We start from the raw sequence: 11,355 nt of genomic DNA, 5'->3' as shown, positions 1-11,355 counted from the left end.
TTCAGGTCCATTGTTTCCTTAGTGATTTTCTGTCTGGTTGATCTATCCATTGCTGTCAGTGGAGTATTAAAGTCCCCTGCAATTAGCACATTCTTATCAGTAAGATTGTTTCTTTGTGTGATTAATTATTTATTTGGGTGCTCCTGAATTTGGCATATAGATGTTTATAATTGTTAGCTCTTCCTGATGGAGAGACCTTGTAATTATTATATAATGTCCTTCTTTATCTTTTATTACTGCCTTTACTTTAAAGTCCAGTTTGTCTGATATAAGTATGGCTACTCCGGCTTTCTTTTGGCTTCCAGTCGCATGATAGATATTTCTACATCCCTTTACTTCCAATCTGAAGGTGTCTTCAGGTCTAAAATGAGTCTCTTATAGACAGCAAATAGATGGGCTTTGTTTTTTTATCCATTCTGCTACCCTGTGTCTTTTTTGTTGGAGCATTCAGTCCATTTACATTCAGTGTTATTATTGAAAAATGTAGGTGTAGATTCTTTGTGTTCTCTGTAGAATTCATGTTTGTAGTGGTATCTCTGGTACATTGTATTCCTTGCTACATTTCTCTCATAGAGTCCCTCTTAGTATTTTTTGTAGGGCTGGTTTGGTGGTGATGAATTTTATCAATTTTTGTTTCTCTCTCCTATGTTGAATGACAGCATCGGTGGATAAAGGATTCTTGGCTGCATATTTTTTCTGTTCATCACATTGAAGATTTCCTGCCATTCCTTCCTGGCCTGCCAAGTTTCATTAGATAGATCTGTAACCACTCTGATAGGTTTCCCTTTGTATGTTAAAGCCCTTTTATCCCTAGCTGCTTTCAGAATTCTCTCTTTATATTTTGCCAGTTTCACTATGATATGTCGTGCCAAAAGTCGATTCAAATTATGTCTTAAGGGGGTTCTTTGTGCCTCTTGAATTTGAATGTCTATTTCTTTCCCCAGATTCGGGAAATTCTCAGTTGTTATTTGGTCTATTAACCCTTCAGGACCTCTCTCTTTCTTCCTCTTCAGGAATTCCTATAATTCGGATGTTGTTCTGTTTGTTTGTATCACTCAGGTCTTGAATTCTCCTTTCCTCCTGGATCAATTTCTCTCTCTCTTTTTTTTTTTTTCATCTTCCTCTTTTGCTATAACTGTGTCTTCTAGTTCACCTATTCTTCTTTCTGCCTCTTCATCTGTGAGATGGCCCCCTCCATTTTATTATTCACCTCATTATAGCCTTTTTTAACTTGTCACAGCTTTTTTGAAATTCCCTAGTCATTGTATCAGTAGCTTCTCTGATGCTTTTTTTCAAGCCCAGTGATTAATTTTATGACAGTTCTAAATTCTTGTTCATTTATGTTGCTTAGATCTCTTTTGAGCAGTTCTGTGGCTGTGACTTCTTCCTGGAGTTTCTTTAGGGGAGAGTTCTTTTGTTTTGTCATTTTGGCTAGCTTTCTGTCTCTTGTCAGCTTTACAGAGATGTTCTTTAGAAGACCTCATCAAAATGTGTACTATATATTAGATACTTAAAATTTATTTTTTAAAGTTTATTTATTTTGAGAGAGAGAATGCAGGCATGCCTGTGTGCCCATGAGGCAGAGAGAGAGAGAGAGAGAGAGAGAGGGAGAGAGAGAGAGGGAGAGAGAGAATATGAATCCCAAGCAGGCTCTGTGCTGTCTGTGCGAGGCTCGATCCTACAAGCCATGAGATCATGACCCGAGCCAAGATCAAGAGGTGGACACTTAACCCGCTGAGCCACCCAGATGCCGTCATTCTTTAAAAACTCTTGCCTGTTAATGAAGTTTACACATTCTCTGAGGGAGGTTGAAACACCCACACGTGTGTATGCACAGATACCTACATAATATACACACACAGGTTTTTTTGTGCCTGCACCGTCTGTGAATCTCCATCATGACTAAACGTTTTATTACTTTGTTGTGTTCAGTTATGTACATTCAGTGTATTGTGGAAGAAAGAAAATTGGCTTGGGCAAATTAGAAACCCTTTGTTAGGTTTTTGAAATAAAGTAATAACTATTTTTTTCCCTAGCTCTGTGATTGGTTGCGTGTTAATGAAAACCGCTTTAGGAGAGCCTTAGCTTGTGGCTCCGGCGGGCCCCCCGAGACCTCCGCTCTGAATGCGTACGTGAGGAGCCTGGCTCAAGAGTATATTAAGTCACCTGCTTTGGAAAGTAAGTCTGAAATCATTTCCGTGGAACGGTACCACCAAATTGTTTTCAATAAACTTTTAACTAGTTTTTCAGATCAAAATACGCCCTTAAAGTGTGCCGATTTACTGACCTCAAACTCCTATTTTCAGCCGAATGTGAATAATGGAATGTAACAATATGTTTCCTACTTGTACTTTATCTGTTCTAGGACTTGAGGTTTTAGACTATTTTTGTATATTTTAAGAAACTAGTAAGTTGCCAGAGTAGGAATTGGACACAAACTTATTCTGTAATGACTGAATATTATTTAAGCTCCTACTGCATAGTATTTTTGGAGCCTCTCTAAGTGGAAATAGTTGTAGATAAATCTGTGTAGCTTTTATGTGTTTGTTTTCAAAGCATCACATGTAATATGAACTGATTATGAAAAGTAGCTTTAGGAAAAAATTATGTTTGAAAGGATGGTTTTGTTTTTTTCTTTGTACCAGATACTTAGCCAATATCAACTTTCCACCTTCTTTGGGGAAATGTGTAAGACTTCATGAGGGAAGAACTATTAGATTCTTTAATTAGGATTCTTCTTACATTTCTAATGCTTCTTCTTCATTAAAGTCGTTAGGATAATTCGGGTAAATTGCATCCTTGAATTTAACATGTCTTAAATTCCCTAGTGTTGTCTCAGACCAAGTTGTGTTCATGTGCTGATTTATCTGATCATGGAATAGGGTTTAAAGGATCAGATAATTATCCTTCCAAAATATATGAGTTCATCTCTTTTTCCTTCTTAGAACATTTCTCTTTTGTGTTTTATTCTATGTCTGGTAAATTTTCTGTACTGTTACTTGGAGGATTCTTTTGTTAGACCTATAAAAGTAAGCAAATTTTAGTTAAACTCTCTGAAATGGCTAGAGAACTTGTTTTATAATTCAGAGCATATAACAGCATCAGATCCGATTAAATATTCAAAATCGGATGAAACAATATTTTTAGAATTTCTTCTTTTATATTTCTAGAACTTAAAATATACTATTTAATATAATATGCTATTTTAAGTTTTTTTAAAAAAACTTATAACTTGATTTCAAGTGCAATGGAGGCATTTGCATTTGTTTTAATATTTCGTTTGATTTTTAATGCCCTTGGCTAAGTGCCTTTATAAAGTGTAGTTGGCAGTTGCTGGGCAATTCTCTGACCAAATGAATAAATTCCAAAGCAAACAATATTTATTAGTTTGAGTTTCTGAACTTAAGGTACATATAATATTCAAATTCATCTTTATATAAAGACTCATTGGCCAAAACACTATTTTCAGATTTTTACATCTGAAGTCTTTGGCTTTTGGTATATAGTTAGTACAGATAGACTTTATACTGTTGATTCAACAGCCATATACCATGTGTTTTCTAAGTGGCAGGTGTTGGAGTTAGATAAAAGCTGTAAACCTTACCCTCAGAGGGAGCATCGTCTAGTAAGGAAGTTGGTAAGTGAGCAGGTAATGCTTGCACAGTGCCTTGAAAGCTGTAGGCACTGGGAGGGGGGCTCTGAGTAAGCGGTTGTCTGTCCAGAACAGGGGGACCAGCAGAGGTAGAGGGACTTTGCCAGGTGGGTGCCTTCTGACGAGTGAATAGAAATCAAGGTGAAAAGAGGGAAGGAGCATCCCACAAGGCTTGGATGAACTTGTGTCCAGGGAGCAGGAAGTAGGCAGGCATCTGTCCATCTGTGTATTTACATATCTATGTGTCCATCATCTGTCTACTTACAGCATGGAGCTCAAGAAGGAATAGTAAGAGGTAAGGGTGGATATGAGGTGTACACACACACACACATGGTACCTAAAGACGAGGACAAACAGCAACAAAAACCACACAAAACCAGCATCACCTATAAACAAACAAAAATGTTAAAGAACTTTCAGAAATTACAGAAAATTCAACAGTTTAGAAGTAGCACTAAAGGCTTAGCAGAACTTGGATGTATTCAGACTAACCAGAATGTGAAATACATTTGAAGAAATTTATACTGAAATCAAGTGGTTGGTCCCTCAGAAAGGATATTTCGTGTGAAGATTTTGAGGTTAAATGATGCGCCTACTTAAAATGTAACTAAGAAATGTAGAGCTGCGGACTAACCCCCAACTATAGCACAGTTGTATAACGAATTATTGGAACGGCTTGGAGCTGTAACTGACATGCGTCCAACTGCTCACAGTTAAGCTGTACAGGGTGGTGGGCTTTGACATTTGCATACATGAAACCAGCGGCCCAGCAAGGTGTAGCGGACAGAACTGTCACGCTCTCAAGTGTCTTCACATGTCTTTCTAATCCTTTCTCCCACTTCTTCCTCTTTGGCCTCCGAGCACAGACAAGGCCTGATGTGCTCTCAAAACACTGGGTTAGTTTGCATTTTTTAGAATTGCACTCCGTTTTAAAAATTCACGGTGGCAAGATTTGACTGGTGATTCAGGGCTAAGTTGCATTAAGGTGACCAATAATCGCCAGCCATCCTTCTGTTTCCTTAAAACCACTGTTGCTCCACTTTTCTAGCTCCAGTGAGAAAAACGGGGCATAAATAGGAATTCTCTGCCAGTTGTTTGCAGAATGGTTTCCAGACCAGCAATGCCAACATCACCTGGAAACTGTTCAGAAATACAGACTCTCCAGCTCTGTCCCAAAACTATTGAATCAGACTCTGGGTAGGGGCTCACCCTCTGTATTAACAACATCTTTGGGCATTTTGAAGTTTGAGACCCACTGCCCTGAAGCATGGATTTGCTTAGTATGGTGGGTGGCAAAGTACTCAGGAAACAACCTGTAGCAAAAACCTCTGCCAGGGGAGTCGGCCTCTGGAGGAGGAAGGTGCCCAGTGATTGTTGGCCTCGTACTGTGGCATCCCTCGACAGCAGAAATTATTAAAAATCCACTAAACTTCTGATTTACAACCTTCCCCTTTTTGTGTCCAAGGTGACAAATTGCTTAAGATTTCAGACAGGATCTGTGCTTCTAGAATCTGCTCTGGGTTTTTCTGGAGGAAGTGCGAACTGTCAAGTCAGCCACTCGGAGGACCCAGCATGTGCCATTCATACCAAAACGTGTAGTGTTTACATCCAAAGGCTTCCCGCCCACACGCTCTGTTAGCGGAGAAGATGCCGAAGGGCCTCTGTGATTTGAAAAGGTTTCATTCTTAAATACCACGCTCACCCTATTCCCATCTCCTGTGAGGTCAGGGGTATCTGTCTGGTTACATAATTGCTCTGGAAAATAGAGGGAACTGAAAAGGAACTGAAGAATGTATTGGCATTTGATTTCATTTTAGTCTGCATTTATAAATGAATTTTCAGTATAAATATGGGATGTAAAGCATTAACGGGAGGAAAAAAGTTTCAGAAAATAAGTTCAAATAACTCATCTTTACACTTATAAATGTGACTTACTATAAGTTTTTCTAGATAGCACCAACACTGGAATTTTTAAAATAAATAATGAGCAGATTTTTTTTTTATTGACGGCAACTAAGTGCCTTTTATAAGCTTTTAAAATATATATAACAGTTTATCTTTTTGTTGCATTTTTTAACTGAGTTCTCCTACACACAAGTATGTTTTTACTGTTGTCTATCTTCTGTACTCCAATAAATTTGTATCAAAATAAATTGTCCCCAAAATATATTTGAGTGTTTAATAAAATGGATTAAGTATTTAAACTCCTGGGCTGGAAAACTAGATCTCTTCCCAGAAATTTTCTTGGGAATTGAGGTGAAAAGCGTGATCTCACTATTGTAGTATATCATGAATAAAGAAGAAATCGTCTCTTCATGCCCTATTTTAATTTAACTGGCTTTCAAAGATGGGAAGCTGACCTAAACTATTTATCTGTGTATTTATTTTAGTGTGGTTGACACACAGTGTTACATTAATTTCAGCAGAGACCTAAGTTTCTGAGAGGATAAGCGGTTATTCCTGGGTCCCACAGCTAATGAGCACAAGACTGGGACTCAGACGCAGGTCTGAGGCTCCAGAGCCTTTGTGTCCATACTTATTCCGTCCTGGTGACATTTTAGGGAATTTTCTTCTCTCAACTAAAATACTAGAATTGTCTCTTAACGTGTCCCCTTGAGTCTCCTCCCCCTACAATCTCTCTCCCATGCTGTGCCTGGTGAAATCTGTTCAAACTACTGATTTGAATCTACAGATATTTTCTCCCTTTCTTTATATGTCTTCACTTTAACCTCTGGTGGCTTCCCTTGCCTTTAGGGTTAAGACAGGAATTCTTTGCATGGACTGCTCAGTCTTTGGGTCTCTTCCCTGGCTGTTTCTGCACCCTCATCTTTGGCACCCCTCCCACTTGTGTGTCCCCGCTGCATGGGCACCCCTCTGTCTCCTGGAGCAGGGCACGCTCTGTCCTCCAGAGGACCCTTGATGGGCTCTTCCTTCCTTGGGAAGGCCGTGCATCCCTTCAACTACTGTACTCTTTCCCTGCTTTGGGCTCAGCACATTCGTTCTTCAGGGGACTTTGTCTTTACTCCCCAGACAGATGAGGGCGTAGCCTCCTAGCATGCACTTCCCTCATGCCATTTTATACCACTCACTACACTTGTCATTTTACATTTCTTTGTATGTTCTTTGATGAGTGTTTTTCTCCTCTGCCACAACGTAAATTCCATTAGCACAGGAGCCATTGCATCTTCAGCACCTAGGTCAGCTCCCTATCTGTTTGTTGCAGAAGGCTTTGGTTTTGTTTTCATTTTTTTAATGTTTATTTTTGAGAGAGAGAAAGAGAGAGCAGGGGAGGGGCAGAGAGAGTTGGGGAGACACAGAATCTGAAGCAGGCTGCAGGCTCTGAGCTGTCAGCACAGAACCATATGCAGGGCTCAAACTCACGAACCATGAGATCATGACCTGAGCTGAAGTGGGACGTTTAGCTGACTGAGCCACCCGGGTGCCCCTGTTTTGTTTGTATTTAAATGCATATAATGATGAGCTATATTGCAAGCTGTTGTCTTACATTTCATCTCGGCTCTTATAATTTGATATTGATAAGGCTTAATTATTTGGCTGTTTTATTTTGAAACCTCATCTTTGACGGATTTTGTTAATGCTTTGCAAACCTTGACTCTTGTTATTCAAGCAGGAGAAAACTGCTTTATGCCTGACTGGTTTGAAGCCAAGCTTGTTGCAATGATGGTCTTGTTGGCTGTAGATGTGGAAGGAATGAAGTCTCAATACAGGTAAGTGTTTCCAAGCTTATAAAATTTTTTTTTAATTTTTTTTACCAAGTCTCCACACCTAATGTGGGGCTTGAACTCACAACCCTGAGATCAAGAGCGGCATGCTCTACTGGTTGAGCCAGCTGGCTGGCCTGCTTATTAAAAAAAATTTAAAAAGGCTAATCAGGTCTTTGGTACCTGCTCAGACTTTTCCATGATTATTGGTATGGAGTTGATCACAGGGTTATTAAAGGAAGAAACTAGAGTATTGTCAATATGCTAAAGAAATATAAAATTAACAATACATTAATATGAACAGGGCCTTTATTAGTCTTTTGAGGTTCATAAGTTCAGCTGTTTGAGAAGGCCAAAAACACTATATATATTAATTACTGGTTTTATATAAGAATATTAGAAGAACAGGTTTTAAGATTCTCGCATAAGGTTGGGTCAAGAAATTTACTGGGTTTGACCCCTTTGTAAAATGTGTAATTTTTGTTAATATAATAAAGATAAAGCGATCTCATTTATATTGAAAATATGTGCAAATCAGTTCTCACCAGATTATGATTGTTCCAAAAAGCAGCTTCCATTTGCTAGTGCATTTGCATGATATGCAGTTAATTCAATTAACATCAAATCTCTTTTCTAGACAAAGCTTTAGTACTAAAGTTGGTTTTGATGGTTTTTGTAACAGATCCTCAGTTCTTTTTACTTTTTGTTAACATCTCATTTCCTTGACTAGCGTATGTTTGTTTTGTTTCATTTTCAAATTATTGTAGCGGGGTCTCAGCATTTTAATTTATAAAAAATTGGGTATAGTATTTCCTTCATACTTGTGCCTAAAGTCGAGTGTGGTCCATTCTTCCCTGTGCTTTCTTTGTGAGAGCAGTGCCGCACTGCCTGAGGAAGCCCAGACCGGAGAGGTCAGCGAGGAGGCTGGAGGGAAAGGCCAGTCCTAACAGGTGCTAGGTGTCCGGGTCATCCGTGAGACTAATTCTGTCTAACTGAACCCATTATCTAACCAGTTCCACAAGTTATAGATGGAAACGAATTTCTTCATGGTTTTGAAATGCTTGATTTGGGCATGTCTTTTAATACCTAGTGAAAAGCGGAGAACACAGAATGTATTAAGGATATTCTTAGATCCTCTTCTGGAATCCCTTATGAAGTTTGGTACAAATGCCTACATGCCCTTGCTGAAAACTGACAGATGCCTGCAGTTGCTGGTGAAGTTACTGCACACTTGCATGTTGAAAGGTTCCAGTACCCAAGATGGTGAGGACAAATAGTTTCTGTTGGTGTCTTGCTTGGTATATCATTGGTATCTGGAATGAGAGGAAATTCCTGACCCTTTGAAATATAAGGATTGCTTCCTGCATTTAGCAGATATTGACTGAGTACTTCCTGGTGGTGCTGGGATCCGGCGATGAAGGTGCAGGGGCCCCCTGCCTTCACGGAGCTGATGACAGAGCCTTTACACGTGCCCGTTACTGTTGATGTTACAATGTCATCTTTGCTTGTCTTTTTTTTTTCTCATTATTGCTCACTCATTGATTTCCAGACCATGAAAATGATCCCTATTTCATATGCGTTTCAGCAAGATCCCTTTCTAATGACCACTATGCTAAGTGTTGCAGAAATTAAAACACAAGAATGGCAGTTGTTTTATAATGAGCTGTTTTCAAATACGTTGGTCTCTAAGTACCTCTTTTTTTTTTAATATTTATTTTTGAGAGACAGAGAAAGAGACAGCATGAGCAGGGGAGGGGCAGAGAGAAAGGGAGATACAGAATCTGAAGCAGACTCCAGGCTCTGAGCTGTCGACACAGAGCCTGAGGCAGGGCTTGAACCCATGAACTGTGAGATCATGACCTGAGCCGAAGTCAGATGCTTAACTGACTAAGCCACCCAGGCGCCCCTCTAAGTACCTTTTAAGTAGAAAATACTTCACACAGAACGTATAGTGATAGTGGAAGCATCGAGTTCTCTCCTTAAATAAAGGCATATGCAAAAGAGTCTGAAAATCCGTGGACACCAGAGACAATATTCATGGATGAACCTTGATTCCCAATCCGCTCTCGCCAGTTTCACCTAGCATTTTAGAAATTTGGTATGTGCAAACCCGGAGGAGCACTGGTGTGAGGCCAAGCCTACGGATAACAGTGAGAGTTAGATTTTAATGTGTGCTTGTGAACTTCTAAAGCCAGTTTCCAAATTCTGACATTTTTGATACCGGAAGCAGAACCAAATGCTGTGCACACCTCATGGTAGCTTTTTATAAGATTTTCAACTTGCTAAGGGCATACATTTGGGTTTGTTTGATGCGTCTTGACTGTTTTTACTAAACTTAGTGCTTTCAAGTGCAGGACTGGGTCACAGGCGCCATTTGGAAAAGTGTGACATTTGACACACACAGATGAGTGTGTGAGGTTATATGTAAATTATGACACCCAGTAATCAAACCCCTGTGAACTTAACTACCCAACCTAAGAATGAGTTTACCTTTTACCCCCAGTTCGCTCCTTTGCCTCATTTTGAGTTTTATCTTTATCACTTCCATGCGCTTTAAGACATGGTTTTACTTCATCTATAGATAGATACCCCTCAACAATGTGCTGTCCAGTTTTCCTGCTTTTGAGTGCCACAGAAATGTCACTTCACTGTAGGAAGGCTTCTGTACCTTTCCCCAGTTCTCGGGTTTCTGAGCTTCATCCGTGTCCTTTGTTGGACCTCGTTATTTCCCCCATCTTTCATCTGATGACACTGCTGTTCATGCATTTTCCCGGTGCTGGACATTGGAGGGTAGTTAATTACTGTCACGTGTGTGCTGCCACCAACACGTGTCTACGTGTCTTCTGGGCCCATGTGTGAGGCTCTCCAGCATGTGTGCTGGTTCCCAGGGTACGTGCACACTCAGCTTTATAAGGTCATGAGAAGTGCCTTCTTTCCAGTTTTGTTTCCCAAAATGTGTACATGCTTTATATTCTTTCCTGCAGAGTGTCAGTGTTCTCACACACCTCATGCCTCTCTCTTCATGTCGCCAAGTAAGAGTCAAGGAACTACCTGTCTAATCTCGATAGCCATTGGCTTCCATGTGACTGGCAAACCATATCAAGCTTAATTAACTGTAAATCTTAATCCTGAAATATTTCTTTTTATGAAGGAAGAGGAAAATAGAAAATAGTTATGTCCATTTTATAAATGAGCAAACAGTCTGGGAATTAATTACTAGTACCAAGGGCAGTGAAGAAATAAGGGTAAAGTCAGAAATACCTAGGTAGACTTACTGTGAGCAGACGAGATTGAGGCTTGGCAGTATGCTCTTTGGGGCAACTTTGACTTGTGTTTAAGATTATTTAAAGTTCATTTCTTTATTTTTGAGAGAGAGTGAGTACAAGTGGGGGAGGGGCAGAGAGAGAGAGGGAGAGAGAATCCCAGATGGGTTCCTTGATGTCAGTGTAGAGTCTGATGCGGAGCTCAATTCCACAACCCTGGGTTCATAACCTGAGGCAAAATTGAGAATTGGACACTCAACTGACTGAGCACCAAGGTACCTGTGTTTAAAATTTTTTTAATTTGGGGCCCATGGGTGGCTCATTCAGTTAAGTATCAAGTGGGAGCAAGTGGAAGAGGGGCAGAGAGAGAGAACAAGACAGGATCCCAAGCAGGCTCCATGCTATCAGCACAGAGCCTGACATGGGGCTCCAACTCAAAAACTGAGATCATGACCTGAGCCAAAATCCAAGAGTTGGGTGCTTAACCAGCTGAGCCACCCAGGTGCCCCTATTGATTTTTTTTTTCCAATTTCTTTTCTGTTTTTGGTTTGCTTCTGTGTGCTTCTGTTTGCTTCTTTGTTTGATTTGTTTTGCCTGTTTAACAAAGTTAAGGTGGAAGTTTAGGTTATTGATTTTAGATTTTTTTGAAAATGACCTCTAATGCTATAATTTTTTTTTAAGTTTTGCTTTAACTACATCTCAAAACTTTTGGTGTGTT

General features: G+C 39.7%; 1 protein-coding gene across 1 annotated transcript in view; it reads left to right on the top strand.

The window, feature by feature from the left end:
* Positions 1-11,355, top strand: part of TARBP1 (TAR (HIV-1) RNA binding protein 1) — an 83,137-nt gene that overhangs the window by 30,096 nt on the left and 41,686 nt on the right. Inside the window, exons 12-14 of the mRNA XM_029919375.1 lie at positions 2,037-2,178; positions 7,281-7,380; positions 8,465-8,637. Coding sequence (XP_029775235.1) covers positions 2,037-2,178; positions 7,281-7,380; positions 8,465-8,637 — 415 coding nt within the window. The remainder of the gene's footprint in view (positions 1-2,036; positions 2,179-7,280; positions 7,381-8,464; positions 8,638-11,355) is intronic.

Source organism: Suricata suricatta, chromosome 2 (genome assembly GCF_006229205.1).
Source record: "Suricata suricatta isolate VVHF042 chromosome 2, meerkat_22Aug2017_6uvM2_HiC, whole genome shotgun sequence".
In the NCBI taxonomy this organism is placed as follows: Eukaryota; Metazoa; Chordata; class Mammalia; order Carnivora; family Herpestidae; genus Suricata; species Suricata suricatta.
This window is presented reverse-complemented; position numbering and strand designations above follow the sequence as displayed.